This window comes from Gossypium arboreum, chromosome 5 (assembly GCF_025698485.1).
Source record: "Gossypium arboreum isolate Shixiya-1 chromosome 5, ASM2569848v2, whole genome shotgun sequence".
NCBI lineage: Eukaryota > Viridiplantae > Streptophyta > Magnoliopsida > Malvales > Malvaceae > Gossypium > Gossypium arboreum.
In genome coordinates this window covers 91,698,360-91,718,590 of record NC_069074.1, presented here as the reverse complement: position 1 = coordinate 91,718,590, position 20,231 = coordinate 91,698,360, and the positions used below count along the sequence as shown (strand labels likewise).

The following is a 20,231-nucleotide window of genomic DNA, read 5'->3' as shown; positions in this document are numbered from 1 at the left end:
AAGTCGACTTGTTTGAAGCAGTGACAATTTGGTCATAGGAGGGAAAAAGGTATGACCATTTCGTATAAAAGAGATTCTCTTTTGGGTGCATGTTTTGAAAAAATAAGGCACTGCGTTTATGGAAATCAGACCCAAGTCACTTTTGATTTGGCAGTGCACAATTCGAAGACTATAAGTTTTCCAGCTTTTAAGCACAACTTTGACTCATTAATATCCTACATAGTTCGAGATAAGCCTGTGGTTGGTTTTGGCAAAGAAGGCGTTGTGGAAATATGAGTCAACGTGGAGATTTGTGGAGTTATGCCTCATATTTTTCGGCTTTTCTTCTCCTAGTTAAACTCTATATTTAGTTTCTCACTTAAACTCTAATTAGTGTAGGTTATTTTAATATTATTTTACCTACAAATTTAGCCTATAAATAGGCCTTTTTCACACCCTCTCAAATTTTGGGTAGGTAACTTGGCCCATGAGTAGATCTACTCGTGACACCAACTCAATTAGCCACTTTATATATAGTATAGATAAATAATGAAAATATAAATATATTTAATCGACTTAATCGATTTATATGTTATAAAATATAAATATATTTTTAAAAATTACATATTAAGTCGATTAAGTTGATCGGTTCAATTATAAAATTCAATAACTAATAACTAATTGACATAATCAAATAAATCGATCCTACACCAATTTAACCGCCAATATCATTTAAATTAAATATGACTTAATCAAATTGGTTAATTGAGCGGTTTTAGCATACTTATACTCTCTCTTATGTTTGAGTTGAAAATAATGCTTTTTTTAAATTAAATAACTATTTTAATTAAAATAGTTAATACCATTATCTATTTGAATTAACGATAACATTATACAAAGAAATTTTTTAAAAAGATTAAAGTACAATTATTTATAATTTATGCACATTTATAATACACAATAGAACCGATAATCAAAATATATCAAAACAAATCCATGCTAGGAAAATTAAACTAAAATAAAATTTGAGAGAATCCATATCAATGAGACAACTAAAATTGAATTTCTAACTCTTTAATAAGATAAAATTGTGATTTAATTCTTTTAGAAATTATAAAATTATAAGGTTATAATAACCTTATAAAATTATAAGGTTATTATAATTTAATTTTAGTTTTTTTAAAAAATTCTAATTTGGTCCCAACAAATTAAAACCTATAATCTAAAAAACGAAGACCTTACCTTTGCAACCAATGACTCATTGGCATTGACAATATCATTATAGAAGTAGAGAGGTGAAATTAAATTTTAAGAGTAGATATTAAATATTAAATTTGATCATAGTATAGGGACCAAAATTACAATTTGACATAATTTCATTAGTATAAAATTCAAAATTGAAATGGACAGAACTACCCTTGACCGGTCAATTGTAGTATGGAACTAAACTGAAACCATACGCTCAGCTGCTTGCTGTTTTAGGGTTTCTCTTTTTACTTCTAAGTTCTCTCTTTAGTCACCGGAGCTGCTAAAGGATGGAGTCCAACGGCGGCGGCGCGTCACCTATCCGTCGAGAAATCGAAGCTTTGAAGGAAGAAAAAGCCCGGATTGAGCAAAGGATTTCGGTCCTCGAAGCTCAGCTCCAAGAAGAAGCTTCATTAGCACTTCAACAGCAGCAAAACGACGGCGTCTGCAATGGTTTTTGTCCTTCGGAAATATCCTCCGTCGATGCCAATCTGGCTCACGGGTTATCGGCGGATAGTATTTACCGTTACAGCCGTCATCTTTTGCTTCCTTCTTTTGGAGTCCAAGGTAAAACTTTGGATTTTAGTGTTGAATTTTGTCTAATTTCTCGAAATTATGGCTGATTATGGCTAATTACGTTAAGAATTTATATGATAAATTTCTTGAATTGACTGCCTTATGCCCAGCTGTGTTTAAAAAGGGGGGGGGGTTATTTGAAAGAAATTGGCGCCTTTTGTGTTGTGCTATAGAAGAACATATCTGGGTTTATTTTAATTCTCTTTGAATTCAATCAAGTAGAATTTTTTTTGAGTAATTTATTTTCTTGGTGTGGTTTACAGCACAATCAAATCTCTTGAAGTCTTCAATATTGGTTGTTGGAGCTGGAGGTTTGGGTTCGCCGGCTTTATTATATCTTGCAGCTTGTGGTGTTGGTAAGAATAAGTCCGGTTAGCTCTTTGACGGCGTGATTGAAAAGCGATTTATTGTGTTTTACTTTTTTCTTGTTTTGTTTTGTTCGATTTGTAGGTCGCTTGGGTATCGTTGATCATGATGTTGTTGAGCTTAATAATATGCATAGGCAGGTATAAGTTTTAGATTTATGTTATTATTTATGGTATATGATGGCACTGTTTTTCCGATTCAAATAATATCTGGTTACGTTCTAATCATGTTGTACTCATAACTCATGAGTCATTCGAGATCTATATACATGCCATAGACTTTTTATCCTTTGGTTTCCCACACATCCTTAAAATCAAACAAGTTGCATATGAGGGTCCATTTTAGGTAAAAGTACTATGGAGGCCCTTAAAATCAAACAAACTAGTACATGTACGTTCGATCACGGAGCAAACTGATATTTCTATTAAAAGTTTCATCCATTTCCGCTGTTATGTGTAATTGTCTTGTTATTCTGTCAGCTACTCTAGTTTTAACCGTAGAAATTGATGAAATTTTTAACAAAAATGACCAGTTTGCTCTTTAATCTAACGTTCAGAGGCCTTTATGATATTTTTACCTCCATTGTACGATATTGAATCATTAACTAAGTGCTTCTATTTATTTTTGTTCTGACAACATTTTTTGCATCAGTCTTCATATATTTCTTTCCTATGTTTCTTGAACTGTGACTAATGGTCGCTTATATCACTGTCGGTCTACTTTGCTGCAGGTTATTCACACTGAAGCATACATTGGTCAGCCAAAAGTGAAGTCTGCTGCTGCTGCTTGCCGCTCGTATGTTACAATAGCCTCGATTTTATGTTTTAGTGTTGAATAAAGCTTCACTGCTTGTAGTCTCTCATAATTCCTTTTGTGATTTGGCTTTTATCTAATATAGAGTTAAATTCCAGGATCAACTCCACTATACAGATTGTTGAACACAAACAAGCTTTGCGCACATCTAATGCTTTGGAAATTTTGAGCCAGTATCCTTTTCGACCATAGTATTTCTTCATTCTTTCTTCATTTCTTGTTAGGTAATTCATGTGAGGTGTGATTTCCATGACTGCGGACATTTCTTAGATATGACATAGTTGTCGATGCAACAGACAATGCTCCCAGTCGATACATGATAAGTGATTGCTGTGTTGTGTTGGGAAAGGTACCAATGCCATTACCATCTCCTTAGATTATTAAATATTTGCAGTGCTAAAAAAAGGTGAATATACATGAGGGGTCCCTCTATTATAGGGACTTGATCAAATTAGTCCTATTATTAAATGGTTCAATTTAGTTCCTGTACTATTAAAAAGAATCAAATAAGGCAAAATTGGATAGATTTAACATTTACTATTTAAAAAATGCCATTTACTGTTTAACAGAGTTAAAATTTTTAAAGTTTTTATTGATCTGTAAAAGAAATCTTTTGTTTGGAATCGAACTGCAATTGAAAAAAATAATTTTCAAGACATTTTTTATACGGTAAATGTTAACTCTATTACAATTTGGACTTATTTGATTCTTTTGAATAGTATAAGGACTAAATTGATCCATTTAATAATAGAAGAACTAATTTGATCCAGTCACTATAATACAGGGACCTTGCAGGTATTTTAACTGCTAAAGAAATGTATCCTCAATTTGCAAGCTAGTTCAGCTGATATCAGTACCTATCTTAGACTCGGGTTTGGATGTCAGTATGTTGAATTTTTTTTTCAAGTTTTTCCTTGTATTTTGATGGTTCTTGGAGGGTTATATCCCCATACTCATGTCCAAATATGCATTTGTCATAGGTACTTAAAAGAAAAATAGAAAGTCGGAGTAACAAAGATTAGTACTGTGTTTCATATTTTAGGTTATGTATACGCATGCACTGACTGGCTCAAGTACTAATTGTTTTTCTGTTGACATGCAGCCTCTAGTATCGGGTGCTGCACTAGGATTGGAAGGGCAGGTATGCTATACTTGAGTACATGAATTAACTTCGATTTATCTGTGTTTGAAACATCTTGCCTGGACCTCAGCCAATTACACTGTTGGTTTATTGTATAGCTGACAGTATACAATTACAAAGGAGGTCCGTGTTATCGATGCTTATTTCCGACTCCTCCTCCTACAACTGCTTGTCAAAGATGCTCGGATAGTGGAGTTCTTGGAGTTGGTATGTGAAGATAATGTTTCTGTTTTGCAATTCAAATCCAAAGAAACTACATTAATATTCATCTTTTTCGGTTCTAATGCTTATTATTCTACATTTTGACAGTTCCTGGAATTATTGGCTGTCTTCAAGCTCTAGAGGCCATTAAAATAGCCAGCGATATTGGTGAACCGCTTTCAGGACGGATGCTTCTTTTTGATGCGTTATCAGCTAGGATTCGAATTGTATGGTCCCTGATCCACCAATCCTTTACTTCAAAATACCAATATCGGGCCATATGTTCTTTTTTCTAATCATAAATTTTGTATTGCATATAGGTCAAAATAAGAGGCAGGTCTTTGCAATGCGAAGTTTGTGGAGAAAATACGACATTTAACCAACAGCAATTCAAAGATCTTGATTATGAGAAGTTCACTCAATCGCCATTGTCAACCGTAAGTTTCCTTCTCTGCTCTCTTCATTCTTAAGTCGCGCAATTGTCGGTTGACATTCAGAGAAGCAAAGTAAAATCACTTCATATGTTGCATTTTACTGGTAAAAGTACTATAGAGGCCTTTATAATTTGTCCCTGTACATCTTCATAAGATAAACGTGGCACACCACGTGTTACTATCTAGTTATTTTCTCATTCATGCTTAGTATTTAACAGTACAAATGAATGAATTTTTTAATAGAAATGATCAATTTGTTCTTTGATCAAACCTACATGGATTAATTTGCTTATTTTTTTAGTAGAAGGGACAAAATGCGATCTGGCTTTTAGTAAAGGAGCCTTCATGGTACTTTTACCCATTTTACTTGTCATTTTTGTTTCGGGCTTAGCCTTTTCTTCGTGCTGAATCACAATTTGATCCACACTTCCAAAATGAACATTCAAATGAGGTGAATACACCATGCCCCAAACAATAAGTTTATCCAGTTTAAACAACGATACTGAATATGTTTGCCCTTGATTAAGAACTTGTATTTATTGCTCGTACATGCAGTCTCTGCAAAAGCTGAAACTACTCTCCCCCGATTCTAGAATAACCAGTAAAGAGTACAAAGAGAGGATCATAAGTGGGGAACCACATGTTTTGGTGGATGTTCGACCGGAACTTCACTACAAGATAGTTTCTATCCCCAACTCATTGAACATTCCGCTCGCGAGCTTGGAGGCTCGACTGCCCGAAATATCTTCCGCACTTAAAGAACAAGAGAAGGAAAGCACCGGATCGGGAGCTAACCTATATGTAATATGCAGAAGAGGTAATGATTCTCAAAGGGCCGTTGATTACCTCCGAAACAAGGGATTCGATTTAGCCAAGGATATTGTCGGGGGCTTGGATTCATGGGCCAATGATGTTGATCCCAATTTTCCTATGTATTAAGTACAAAAGCTATTCCAGTTTTGCCTGTTAGAACTGAAACATGTCTTGTTATAATCTCATATTTATATTTATCTTCAACAAACACCTTTTACCTTCAAAATACTATTTGTTCCATCTCATCTCCTTAATGCCAAGCAATTCTTGAGCAGTAAGCCATAAAAAGCTTGATTTAGACTCTAAATCCGAAGTTCAAAGTTGATTTGATATTTGATCGAATTGGCAATTAATTTTATTTTGGTAATTTTTTGGGGGTCATTGTGGCAATTTAATTTAACAACCAACTGCATTTTAATCTCTGAGCTTGAAACAGATAAGATCTCTAGTCTTTGATTCAATCAACAGACCAGTTTTCGAGTTAATTGATTTAATTTTTTTGTTCAAACTGTAATATAAATCCATTCTCAATCTGTCCAAAACAATCTTGTTCCACTTACATAACTTCCATCAAATCTTGATGAAATTTAAGGATCAACATAAATCTAGTTGCCAAGTTCAAGAATCAAAGTCAACAAAAAAATTACAAATATTAAAATGAGTTCAAAAATAAAAAATTATATTATCCCTAAATTAAAGCTAAAGTTTGTTTTCCAACAAATTTCAACTTGGGCTCAAATTGATAATAATCAAATCGAATTTCAGACTCGAAATTTATTAAATATAAAAAATGATTACATGAACTAATTCCGAAATTCAAATCAGAAAGGCTCAATCCAACTTAACATAAAGGAAATATTAAGAAATTGATCCTTTTTTGAGTTATTTGCTTCAGTTTCTCAAAAGCACAATGATTAACCTAATCAAGCTGAATTAAAAGATGCCAAATTTCCCAAAATAAATCCAAAAACAGCCCCTTTTTTTTCCTCACCATCCAACAAGCAACAATTTTAAAAGAGCCATCCTTATATAGAGACCATTCTTTGCTTGTCTAAAATAAGCAGCTCTCGGATCGGCATCAACATCAACGGTAATCTCATCAAGCCTCGGGAGAGGATGCATTACCACAGCATGTTTCTGCATTACCTTCAACACATTCTCATCCACTATATACTTACCACGAGCTTCTTCATAAAGATCAATCCTTTCTCCAAACCGTTCTCGTTGAATACGAGTTTGGTACACCACATCGCATTTAGACGCCACTTCCATTAAATCACCACTTTCTTCCCACTCGACACCCCTCGATGTTAGATAATCTTTAATGTCATCCTACAAAAAAGTAGGGAACAATAAGTGAAAATGAACAAAAATATGGTTTAAGTATGAATCATGTACAATACAAACCTTCATTTTAACAATGTCGGGGGAGACAAAGTATATCTTCACATCTTGGTACTTTGCAAGTAAGTAGGCAAGAGAACGGACAGTTCTCCCATTGGCAAGATCTCCGACAAGCCCGACTCTGATGCCATCTAGTTTTCCGATCTCTCTTTCTATGGTGTAGACATCTAAAAGGGCCTAAAACAACATCGAAAAAGAAACAATCTTTTTGCAATCAAAGGTTCAAATATACGAAAAAAAACTCAGAAAATTTTAAACATACTCGTAGTAGGTACATATCCGTATATGACACTCAGCCTTAGATTCATGTAACATGGGATGCCAAATTACCAATTATATACCAATAAAAAACAAACTCTGATGTATCAAATAGAGAACAGACTTACACAAATTACATGTAAAAGTATCATGTAGGCTTTTGTACTAGGGGTTAATTACATTTTGCCTCCTCTACTTAAAAAATGAGCAAATTAGTCCTTTATGTTAAAAATTTCATCTATTAGTACTGTTAAAAACTCGTGTGCCTGGCGGAATAACCAGATAATGACATGTTACATACATGTGTACATCATGGTGACATACAGAGACCAATTTTTAACTGTAGAAATAGATGTAATTTTTAATAAAATAATCAATTTGATCTTTGATCAAACGTACAGGGACTAATTTACCTATCTATTTTAGAAGAAAGGGCCAAATACAATCTAACTCCTACTATAGGGGCCTCCATGGTACTTCTACCACAAATTACACAATAAGGAAATCAGTGAGATACTTAGATTATAAGTTACCTGAGTAGGATGTTGACCCGGACCATCACCAGCATTAATGATGGGAATGCCTGCAGTAGCTGCCGCTCGTTTAGCAGCACCGCTTTCAAAGTGTCGCATCACAATTATATCGGAATACCCTTCAACAGTTCTAATAGTATCTGCAAAACACATTATTTGGTTACCGGAAAAACACCATAATCAAACAACTTCAAAGAACATTAACCGAAAAAGATAAAGAGAATAATTTGCCTTCAAGGGTCTCTCCTTTGGCTGCAGAAGAAAATTCTCGAGCATTTTCAGTTGTTAAAACTTCACCACCCAATCGTTTCATGGCCGACTCGAATGAAAGCCTAGTTCTAGTTGAAGGTTCATAAAAAAGGGTGGCCATTAGGTAACCTTTGAGAATTTGACTTCCGGGTGAGTTCTTTTCAATATTCTCCATCTCTTTCGCAACTTCAAATATAGCATTTAAAGTTTCTCTATCAAATTGTTGAGCTTCAATCACATCATCGAGTTCAAACTTCTTCCCCATTGTATACCTAGGCATGTTCTTGACTTCCACTGCACGGCATTGCATTCGATTCCTTAAAAGACTCTCGTTTTGTCCCCATTTCAACGAGTTCTCACCGGTTAACAACAATGTAGGACTCGTAACAGGTAGCTTATCGAAGGGATTCGAAACATTAAACTTGAACTCTTTGTTCGAAGTTATCGTTTTCATAACAAACGAATCCCTTTTCATCGTGCTCATAGAAAATAATGGTGAAGAAGCCATTCTAATTGAATATAAACAGCTTCAAAGTCACTGAAACAAAATATAAACCAATGGTTAAACCCATAATCATATCATTGATCATATAACAATATTTCTAAAGTTAAATTCAGCTATTAATTTTGAAATTTTAGTCTGACCCAAGCAGTAACAAGTAAAGTATAAGGACTCAATCAACAACCTTCGTAAAGTACAGGGACTAATAACAGAATTTAACCTATTTCTACACATAAATTTCTTTGAAGAAGTGTACTAAAATACCCACAATTATCATTATTTGGATAATCAAAACCAAGAATATATATATATAAAGTATTAAAATACACTATTTTTATATGCTTAGTAACATAAACCATGATTTTCAAATTGTAAGCATATTAAAAATCATAACTTTTTTTCAAGTAATCATCTATCACCACATCAAAAAGAAAATCCCAGTTTAATTTTCCATTATTTTTACTTTTTTTTTCTCATCAACCAAACAAACAAAAAAGTAACCCAATAACATAAAACAAGTAAACATCACAAAACCGATAAAGAAAAAAAGAGAAAGAAACAAGGCACCTGGGAAAGTTTTTTCCGGGAATGAAAAAGAGGTGTGTTTGGATGCTAAGAAAAACAAAATAAAGTGAAAGAGGAGATAAAGATTGGGTTTTTTTACGTCTTTGGATTAAAAGATACTATAAATAGTGAGTGAAGAAAATGAAAGCGAAAAAATAGTGGAGAATCTTTAGAAAGAGTGAAAATTCATTGAGTTTTTTTTTTTGGCTGAGAATATGTAATTTATTAACTTTGTTTTTCCAGTACTAAAGAAGAAGAAGAAGAAGAAGAAGAAGAAGAAGAGAAAAAAAGAAAGGAAAGAACCGTACCTGGAAGTGGGGCGGTGGAATCAGCGGCGGAGCAAGGATGGAGTGGCGGCAGTGACAGAGGAAAAGAACGAAGAAGCCTATTTTTTTCGAGGGAAACTAAATTTTGGCTCAAAAAGATTAAAAAAAAATGAAAGAATATATATATGGGCTGGCTCAAATTAAATAAAAGGTAGGTCCATTATTACATTTATTTTATTTTATTTTATTATATATACCCCAGGGCCCATTTATTATTTATATCTTAAAATTTTATTTATTTTTTCACTTTAATCTTAATTTTTTAAATAATCAAATTATTTTCTATGAAAAAATTATTGAATTATTAAATTTTATTAGCACCGATATAGTAGCCTACATGGTCATCCAAGCGTACTTCATTATAAATATTGATAATTTTTAAATAAATTTTAATATTTATTATTTATTTTATATAATACAATTTGACCTTTAAACAAATTATCACGTTAATATCATTAAAATTTTAATGGCTTACTCACCAACATTCTAAGTCCGGTAAAATCGTTAGAAATTTTGGTATTTGTTTCTAACTATGCCATTTTTTTAATGAAAACCTAAAGTTTCGATTCTTTTCAACCATTTTTCTTAAATTAGTTAATTTTCAATATTTTTAATACATTCAAATTAATAATAAATTGAAAAAAATATTTTGGTTAATAAATGTTATCGAAATAACTAATGAATCAAATTATGATATAAAAATTTTCTCCATATAAAAAGAAAACAGATATGACCCAATTATAAAATACAAAAAATTTAAGGACATATCCTTAGAAATTACAGTATATATCAAAATATATAAGGATATGCGCTTAGAAATTTTGGTATATCATAATTTTAACGTTTACCTTATAAATTTTGGTATATACCAAAAATACCTAATTATATAAAATTAGGGATTTGGGTATTCTCTAATTTATTATTAATATTAATTTTTTTAAAATATTGAAAAATTTGGGTTCTCATTAGAAATTATGTTATAAGCTTTGAAACCCATACAAAATTTGTAAAATATATAAGGATATACTCTTTAGAAATTTTAGTATTCCTCTTGAATAAGTTAAAGTTTTTCTAAGCTTTTTTTGGGTAAAATAATTAAAAAGTCCCGTATTATAAAAATTGTATCAAATTAGTCTCTATTATTAAATGAATTAATTTATACTATTAAAAAGAATTAAATAAGTCTAAATTGCAACTGTATAAAAAATGTATTGAAAATTATTATTTTCCAAATGCTTAAAAGTTCAATTTATATAGTTAAACCCGCAAACCAACTAATTCCCGATTCAACAAATTAAACCGGCCACTCTAATCAGCCCGATTTTTAAATCCATGCCCCCCAAGGGTATCTATTTCCACATTTACCATGTATATAACTTATGTTACTCGAACTCAAATGTAACCATTAGATTCAAAACCCTAAACACTAAAACACGATAGTTAATGCCGGAGATAATGTCAAAAAGCACGGTGGCAACCTTGTTCCAGCACGGAGATCTAAAACCCTAAACTCTAAAACACGGTGGTTAACGCATGAGATGATATCAAAAAACTGGTCGTGACGGGCCTTCTTTTGGCCTGAAAACCCAAAACCCTAAACCCTAAAATACAGTAGTTAATGCCAGAGATATGTCAAAAAGCACAGTGGTGACATTGTTCCAGCATGGAGATCCAGAACCCCAAACTCTAAAACAGTGGTTAACAAGAGCGATAATGTAAAAAAACTGGTCGTGACGACCTTGTTCCGGCTTGGAGATCCAAAACTCCAAACCCTAAACCTAGCTCGACATAAGCTCATTACTTTCATGCAGAACAAACAATTGGCTAAACAACTCATTTTAAGATGCAGAAATTCAAATAAGAAAGTGGCCATATATAGGTAAAAAGGCAAATCTCTTTCACTAAAGTTTGAGGGTCTTACAAGCACTCATCGAAAAAGGAGGCCAAAAACCTCACCTTGATTTGGTTTTTGATAATGCATTTGCCGAAACAGAAGGGAAAAGATGCCCCATCGTTTCGATGACCTTCAAAAAGTCTACAAGAGACACAAACTAGAAGTGGATCGGTCCGGCAGTTTCAACTTTCAACAATAAACCAGATAACATGTTTCACAAAGATCAACTTGAGACATTGACAAACTTATATAAGCCAACTGAAAGATATATTGATACATAGAAGAAAGCATATGATAAATAGATACCCGCAAAATGCAGGTTATGGAACATTCACCAACTTCCAACCAAACAAAGCCTAAAGTACACTATACAACACACAAAATCCAAGACTTTGTGGTCCAAATCTATGGATTGCCTCATCAAAAACATGAACAAGATGAAGAACAAGTTAATCGATCACGGATCTGGACGCCGAGTCTGGATTATTCATGGAAACATAATACTATTTAACCACATAAACATTAAATTTCCATCCAACGAAAATCAGAGAAATGAAGAGACTTTTATAAGATTATATAGTAAAGCAGCAAAGCATCGAAAGAATGATCATCAAGCCACCTTCAAAACACTATTCTATGAAACAAGATGAAGAACAAGTTGATCAATTACAGGTCTTGATTGAACCGAATTACTAGTTATCCCCAAACTGCCATTGAGTCTGGAACAGACATGATCATCAAAAAATCAAATGAATCATCAAAACATTATATCGAATAATATTCAACTATGTTAACCTTCAATTTCCAAACAATGTATCAAATGCTCAGCATGCATCATAGTAAAGAAAGAACTAAGATCTGAAAAAAGAACATCTTATAAGCTACATTTGAAGCACTATTTTATCAAAAGGGAGCAGTTCTAAGATCGAATGAGCTTCAACTAACTAACAAGAGTCAAGTTATTCCACAACATAGATACTAAAATCGAACTATAAACGCCCAAAATTGCATACCATCCGTATTTCATTTTTCATTTTTCTCAGAGTCCTCTGAGCCCTCCTGCTTCTCCAGCCCATACCGACGGTTGAACTTAGCAATCTGTCCTACGCTTGCAGCCATTTGACGTTTTGCCCTTAAGTGATAAACTTTCCCAACACTATGTATTTTTGTCATCATGAAATTAATCAATCGACCACTCGGAGTCACATAAGATACCCATTGCATCTGAGGGTGCAACCCTTTCTTCATTTTCAATAAAACTACAATTCCAAAAACAATCTCATTAGAAGAAAACCATGACAACGGTTAAATTGCCAAACAAGCCCCCTGTACTATAGGTTGAAAGCAAATTAGTCCCTCGACTACAAAACCGAGCAATTTAGTCTTTGTACATTTAAATTTGAATAAAAAAGATAAAATTTTAAAATACAGTAAACTTAAAAGGTTAAACATTGCTAATTTGTGGTGTTTTAAAGTGATTTAAGAAAAAAAAAAAAAGCTTTTTTTAAAACATAACAAGGACTAAATTGCTCAACTTTTTTCCATATCTAGTTCAATATTACTCCCATTCACAATGTCACCCACTTGCCACTAAATTGCTCACTTTTATAGTAGAGGGATTTAATTGCTTCTAAGCCTAAAGTACAGGATCTCCCAGGTGATAGGAATCAGTCAAAACCAACACTATAAATGCTCATTGCAAACAATTAATTGGGCAGCTTTTTTATTTTTTATAAACCAAAAGCAGTGATTAAGGGGGAAAACATCAACTTTGAAACTTAAAATCAAAATCAAATTCAATTGAACTATAGAAAATATGCTTACTTTGATTATGATACAATTGTTCAATTCTAAGGAACCAAAAAAAAAAGAACCCCATATTTTTTCTTAATAAATTTTAAGATAAACTAAACCCTAATTCTCATCTCTTTATACAAATAATCTGGGTAAATAAAAATAAAAGGGGGATTGTAAACAAGTTTGAAGTAGAATAGAAGTAAAAGAAATATATATTAGATTTAAAAGAAATTTATGAAAAGAGAAAAAAGAAATAGCCGTACCTGGAGGTGGAATCAGCGGCGGAGCAAAAAGGGAGCGAAGGCCGTCGACAGAGGAAAGAAGAGCAAAGCCTATTTTTCACTAGATTTTGCCAGAAAAAGAAAATGAAAGCATGTATTTGGGCTGAATCAGATTAAATTTAAGGTAGGTCCAATCTTATATATATATATATATTTTAGCATATATACCCCATGGCCCGTTATTGAGAATATAGGGTTAATTCATGATTTGACCCCTGAAGTATACATTTTTCTCACTTTAGTACGAGTTTTTTGTTCAAATTGGTACCTAAATATCCAACCATTAAGGTTTTTAGTCCAATCCTTAAACGAGCGATAGAAAAAAGTTTAGGTACCAAAGGAGGAGAAGTAATATACTTCAAGGGCCTAATTATGAATTAATCTAAGAATTTGTTGCAAAAATAAGCTAATGTCCCAATTTTTGGGGGGTAAATTTCATTGTTGATCACTAAATTTTCATAAATTTTTTATTTTGGGCATCAAAATTCATTTTAGGCATTGAGATTAAAAACAATTTTTATTTTGGTCATTTTTCGTTAATTTAAGGTTTATTGGTATAATAAATCCTCAAACTTTTTCAAGAAATTCAATTAAACTCCTCGGAACCTTTTGCAATTTTGAGCTTTTGAATTGACAATTTCGATCAACGAGAACTTTTGACCAACTTGCTCATTAGAAACTAATGGCAATGTGACGCCACATCAACTATAAAAATTGTTGACATAAACTATTTATAATGTAAAATGCTTTGTATATGATTTTGCGTATTTGATTATTGAGTGAACTATAAAAAAATGTTACTCAACTTTTGACGTGTTTTTATTTTAATCACTTAAGTTTAAAATTTTCTATTTTAGTCACTACCACTATCGAAATTTAATAATATTGGATGGTTAAACTATAATTTACCACAATCACATGCATTTACTGCCCATAATAAGGGTACACATTAAATTGTAATTTACATCATCTAGTAGACGAACTCTGATGATGAAGCAAATAAACATAAAAGTTGCACATAAAGAGTAACATCCTTGGAATACATACTCGTATCCGACACTCAAATCCGAATAAGATTGCTTCTAAACATAATCCTAATCCTAGACACCACACACACATAATAGAAACCGAGCCCAAGATCCGATAAGCTGGAGCTCTAGTTATATTCCAGGTTGTTACTGCAGAACAAGGCATTCTTGTGTGCCAGCCACCATAGCACCACGGTGGGAGCTTTTGGTGATGGCATCATCTTCTTCGAGACAAGGCTCCTCTAGCAAAGTCTTGATACCATTTTCGATTACATCTTCGCTGCCTGCAATGGCTTCGAAGATAAGTGCCTTGACTTCACGGAACCTCTCATCCGAGAGGGAAACCTCAGCAAGGAGCCTCCAAGCATTTCCTTCAGATGCTTCATCGTAGTCCTTCCTCCGTTTTAACACCATATGGCCACTAATTTCCCACACAGCTGGGTTTACCTGGGTGTCCAAAAGCTCCGGACTCACTTCCCCAAGAGCTTGTTTCTCGGCATAACACTGTGGAAGGAGAAAGATCTGTTTTCCACAGTCGGAGATGAGGACGTTGTACGGTATGTTGTTATCTTGGAGGCAAATGCATGCATCAGACACAGTGTTGGACAAGTCCAGAAGAGTGTTACCACCCTCGAAGACGAGACCTTTGACTGGATACTTTAAAAGCTCCGAGACGATCACTCCATCGCTCAAAGTGGTTAACTCCTTTGTCGGAGCTTTCTCGATGGGGAAAGGCACAGCCAAATAGTAAGCCTGGAAATGAAGGTGATTGATTGTAGCAAACGCGCCCAAGCTGTTATAACCCAATCTGAAATGCGGATTTCCGGCTTCAGCAGCCATATGAAGTGCAAGCAAGAAGCTCTCCCGGTCAATCCTCTGGGGCAAGCATTCAAATATCCGAGGGATCAACAGCACATGTCCGTATTCAATGGGACTAACCTGTTGAAACGTATACAAATGACATTAATCTTACTGAGTCTAGCACTCTTGGTCAAATCATTATTTTCTACGTAGAACAAGTAAAACTAACATACGTTAATGGCAACGACGCTAGGAGAATTTTCGACATCAATGGGAGCGGTTGGATAGAACTGAACTTCACCATCTTCACTTGCTTCAAACTGGAAGAGCACCTCTTCTTGCCCGACTTTGGTGAAGTTGAATTTGTTCCCATCAAAGGGCTGAAGTACCTTATCAACACGGAACTCAGTCGGCCTCTTCTTAAGGTGGCGACCCTCGTTCAGCTGGGCAATAAAGCCATATTCACCAGGAATCACCTAAATAATGATAAACATGGAAAAAGCTTTAGATAGTAGAAACAACTTCATTAAACCGTAAAATTCTTTAATTTTAACTAGACTGACAATTCTGACCTGAACCCAAAACTGGTTTGACTATAAAAAATAGAAACTTGAACCTAAAATGACTGAATTTATTCAAACGATTAGAATCCGAAATGATTCAAACCATAATAATCAAGCCAAAAAGACAAGCCTCAAACGCAAACACAAAGCAACCCAAACAAGAAATGAGTCGAACTCAAAATACCCGAACTTGAAAATCCAAATCAAAATAACTTGAAAATTTTAAAACCCGAATTTGACCCGATCTAGATAGAACCAACCTACTCTAGAATTGACATAACAATTTGCAGATAAGCAAATAAAGCAATGAAATGGAAAGACTAAAAATATAAGACCTTGGTTTCGCAGGCAGTGACATCATAGCGAAAGAGCCCTCTTTGCATCCGATCCTCCCACTAACATAAAAAACAAAAATTTTATTTTTAACCTCAAAAATTTATAAACTTGAAAACTACTAATGGTCACGAGCTTAATACCAAAATTTACCTCTCCAAGAACAAGTGAGTCAAGAAATGCAACTGGAGACTCTGTGTTCTCCATTTTCAGCACATCTTCTTCACGCTCCATGCTCACCTTCTTGAAAGCGTATAAAGGAAGCTTTGCTCCTATAAACCAAAACCCAGATCCAGTTACACCTCATTTATATTAAAAAAGTCATCAAACCAAACGATTTTTTTTTCTCGAAATTTAACAAATACCTGGTATGCAACAGCTTTTAAGGCAATTCTTCCCACAGCCAGCACTACGACGAGCAGTATCGTCCGCTTCATCCTTTTGGTAATTAGAAACGACAGTCGGAACCCTCTTAATCCTAAGCATCATCTTTGCTACTATTTCTTTTCTTCTTATAAACGATCTAAAAAAGCTTCTTCAATGGAAATTTTTTATATATCTATGGAAGATTAAAAGATATCTATATATATACAGCTGAAACTCTAAAAGACAATACCACCACCAGCAAGGAAGAGGAGATCGGAAGGACTACCACCTTCAGAAGGCAAAGCTCCACGCCCACCGTGCGGCGAAGGGTTGCTTTCGTTCACACAACCCTTACGTCGTACAGTACGGACATGAATAAGAGCCCGAGAAACTCCGTGTATAGCCGTGATGTCCACAATTTGTCTAAACCTGGGTACTACCCCCCACCAAAACGAATTAAACCCAGAATTCGAAACCCCTTCAAAACTACTTTAACCAAATACCCAACCTCCACAGCTTAAAAAAAAACAATATCGGACTTTTATTAAACACCTGGAGTGCATGAAAAAAAAAAAAAAAGGAAGAAGAATATTCCTAGGGGATGAAATGAAAAAGGAGAAAGAAGGGATGATATATATATAGATATGAGATGATGTGGCTGTAGCTGTGAGAAAATGAGAAACTTAAGGGGAAAGCTAGTGGCTATGGTGAATTGCTCAAGAGTCGGTTTTCTTTGATAAAAAATATGAAAAATCTAATGGTTTCAACAATTTGATATGTATATACGGTGTAGATTCTAACAACAAAATTTGGGTTTTCTTTTACTGAATTGAAAATAAAAAAAGGGTTTATTGTAAAAAGGATTTTTTAAAAATCCCCAAATTTATTTGGGGAAAAATAAAGGTTTCTTCTTTATAGGAATCTACTAGCTATTAACCACAAATTTCATACGCAGGACCTTGAAACTGGTGTCCTCTTGCCTAACCATACAAATTTTTTTGGTTGAGATATTTTTTTATTTTTATTTTATTTTTATCTAATTAGTATGAATAATATATATTTTTTGGAATATAATTTGTGTAAACTATATGAGTAGTCCCTCAATTGTTAGTAAGTTTCTTTTTTGGTCATTTAATTATGAAAAGTTACAAAATGATCACCTAATTATTGGATTTTATCCATTTTGGTCACAAGCCGTTAAATGGCTAACGGAAGGATGATATGGGAGCTTTTAAATTTGACATAATAGTAACTTTATGTATAAGTAATGAGGGTTAAAGTTATATTACTGGTGACTAAAAAAGAAAAAGTTGAATAATTAGATGATTATTTTATAAATTTTCATAGTTGAGTGATAAAAAAAATTACTAATAGTTTGGTGACTTTCAGTGTAGTTTACCCATATAATTTTAAAGGTCATATTTTGGATTTAGTCCCTCTACTATGCTTAAAATTGAGATTTTAATTCATGTATTTTAATCTGGGTTAAAATGTTCTCTAAACCCTGTACTCTTCGTATTTATAATTTTGTCCCCCTACTTTGATTTCAATGAATTTGATCTCTGAGCTTTTCAATTTTAAAAATGCAAGTCCATTGCTCATTTCTATTAAAGTTGGGTTTGTTACAACATTATTCTGTTGTTACATGACTACCAAATGAATATTTTGTAATTTTAAAATATCACACAAGCAAATTGGACATAAGAATTTCAGGGTAATTATAACAATTGTACCTAATTTCTAAAATTTGAAAAGTGTAGATTTCTTGAAAATAAAAGTAGAAAAATTAAATTCCAAATTTAGAAAAGTACAAAACCTAGAACATATTTTAGCCATCAATTTGGCATATTTTGATCTCTACTTTTATAAGCTATTAACTATTTAATTTAAAATACTTACGAATCTTTTCTTAAGAAAACTATTCTCAACCCATCATACTAACATGGATTTTTGTGTTCAAACAACATTTTAATTGAAAAAGTTAATGATAATAATTATTTAAACTGACTAAAAGTATTATAAAAGCGAAAATATCAAATTATGTCAAATTAAATTACAAAAGAGTAAATCTTATATTTGAGTATAGTGAAAGGACGAAAATAGAAATTTAACCATTTTAGAATGCAAAATATTTTTATTATAAGATTACGTCACAATCTTTTAATTATAGTTTTTTATATTATTTTATAATTATTTTATAATTGTTTTGCTGTCAACCAAAATGAATAACACATGTTATATTTCTTCCATAAGTGGTTATACCAAACTTAAACCATTTATTTTCCCAAATATTAAAAAGGGTAATATATTTTTGGCCCTGATCTTGGTAACTAGATTCATTTTAGTCCTTGAACTTGAATTTTGTCAATATTTAATGGTGTTATCAGTGTTCTTGGGACATAATTGGATTTGTCAATTGGATCAAGAACGCGTGATATAATAGTTCAGACAGAAGGGTTGAACTAACTGAATCGAAAACAAATCAAAATCGATTAAGATCGAAATTTGAGACAAAAATCAATGGTTGAACAAGTTTAATTGGTTTAATACGTTTTTATTTTTTTTATTTTCAGAAATTTTTAATTAATTATTTAATTATCATTGGTCTAGCAAACGAATTTCAATCTGATTGAAATGGAAAACAACAGTCTGACTGGTTCAACCACTAGTCTGGTTATTAAAACATTGTATGTGAAACTTTAAGATAGTACCACGTCACCACTTGAAAAACTATATAATTTTTTAATTTTTAAATGATTATGTGGTCAGGGACGAATCTAGGGGGCTAGCAGGGGCCCCGACCCCCTAAAATAGAAATTTATTCATTTTAGCTCTTTAAAATTTTTAAAATTTTAAATTAGTAAAGGTAAAATTATACTTTGACCCCCTAAAAAAATTTTCTGCCTTTACCCATAAATGTGGCACAATCTCATAGTGCCACACCATCAAACTTTTATATTTTTCAAATTCAAATACCAAAATAAATCTAATTCCCAAATTCATGTACCAAAATGAATAACAAAAGTTAATAAACTTAATTATCAAATTCGAGAGCTAAAATTTATATTATCCGAATTGATTTTGAATCTCATATTTAAATTTTCTTTTAACAACTATTAAAAAAGGGAATTTTGAGGGTATCAAAGCATATATCCAATAGAGTACATAATAGGAAATTTCTTTGTGAGTGTAAATGACAAAACCAAGTTGAAACATTGTTGGATGTACTCACAAATTCTATGGTTTAGGGTTTCTCGTACACCTTTTACCCATACCACTCATCCTATATGATGATAAGAATATATAGACTCTTGCCCATGTGCTTTGTTTGATAAATATAATTTTATTTGAATTTAGTTATAAAATATGTAAATACTAATATGATTTTTAAATAATAAAATTGATTTTCTTGTTGGGTTTGATTTTGGGAGTAAAATAATGGGTTTAATTTTAATTTCATGTCTTTAAAATTGGTAATTAGATTTACTTTGATACTTAATTTTTGTGTTTATTTTGATATTTAAATTTGAAAATTAGTTCCATTTTGATTCTTAAATCTGGAAAAATGGTGTAACACTTTTAGGTAGTGTTATCGTCATTATCTGAAACAAAAGGTAGAACTAATGATATCAGACAATCTCAAGATGTCTCGTCATCAAACTTTTATATTTTTTTCAGTATAGAGATCAAAATAGATAATTGACAAGTTTAAGTACTAAAGTAAACAAAAAAAAAAAGTATAGGTACCAAAATGGGCCTAATTG

At 32.7% G+C, this 20,231-nt stretch overlaps 4 protein-coding genes across 4 annotated transcripts; 1 reads left to right on the top strand and 3 right to left on the bottom strand.

The window, feature by feature from the left end:
* The first annotated feature begins 1,390 nt into the window (after nucleotides 1-1,390).
* Nucleotides 1,391-5,794, top strand: LOC108450313 (adenylyltransferase and sulfurtransferase MOCS3). Its single transcript, XM_017747876.2, has 11 exons — nucleotides 1,391-1,791; nucleotides 2,064-2,156; nucleotides 2,251-2,306; nucleotides 2,897-2,961; nucleotides 3,078-3,152; nucleotides 3,250-3,328; nucleotides 4,082-4,120; nucleotides 4,219-4,327; nucleotides 4,430-4,548; nucleotides 4,642-4,758; nucleotides 5,311-5,794. Exons 1-11 carry the CDS (start codon nucleotides 1,515-1,517, stop codon nucleotides 5,692-5,694), a joined length of 1,413 nt encoding a protein of 470 aa, XP_017603365.1. The 5' UTR covers nucleotides 1,391-1,514; the 3' UTR covers nucleotides 5,695-5,794.
* Nucleotides 5,795-6,311: 517 nt separating this feature from the next.
* Nucleotides 6,312-9,525, bottom strand: LOC108450022 (aspartate carbamoyltransferase 1, chloroplastic). Its single transcript, XM_017747446.2, has 5 exons — nucleotides 9,387-9,525; nucleotides 7,995-8,550; nucleotides 7,764-7,903; nucleotides 6,976-7,149; nucleotides 6,312-6,900 (listed from the first exon to the last, which is right to left on the bottom strand). The coding sequence occupies exons 2-5, from the start codon at nucleotides 8,518-8,520 to the stop codon at nucleotides 6,556-6,558; spliced, it is 1,185 nt and encodes a 394-aa protein (XP_017602935.1). The 5' UTR covers nucleotides 8,521-8,550; nucleotides 9,387-9,525; the 3' UTR covers nucleotides 6,312-6,555.
* Nucleotides 9,526-12,063: 2,538 nt separating this feature from the next.
* On the bottom strand, nucleotides 12,064-13,510 carry LOC108450659 (uncharacterized). Its single transcript, XM_017748378.2, has 2 exons — nucleotides 13,359-13,510; nucleotides 12,064-12,557 (listed from the first exon to the last, which is right to left on the bottom strand). The coding sequence occupies exon 2, from the start codon at nucleotides 12,544-12,546 to the stop codon at nucleotides 12,322-12,324; it is 225 nt and encodes a 74-aa protein (XP_017603867.1). The 5' UTR covers nucleotides 12,547-12,557; nucleotides 13,359-13,510; the 3' UTR covers nucleotides 12,064-12,321.
* Nucleotides 13,511-14,280: 770 nt separating this feature from the next.
* On the bottom strand, nucleotides 14,281-17,450 carry LOC108453343 (GDP-L-galactose phosphorylase 1). The gene is made up of 5 exons (XM_017751390.2): nucleotides 16,467-17,450; nucleotides 16,255-16,373; nucleotides 16,104-16,163; nucleotides 15,439-15,681; nucleotides 14,281-15,343 (listed from the first exon to the last, which is right to left on the bottom strand). Exons 1-5 carry the CDS (start codon nucleotides 16,588-16,590, stop codon nucleotides 14,552-14,554), a joined length of 1,338 nt encoding a protein of 445 aa, XP_017606879.1. The 5' UTR covers nucleotides 16,591-17,450; the 3' UTR covers nucleotides 14,281-14,551.
* Nucleotides 17,451-20,231: the final 2,781 nt, after the last annotated feature.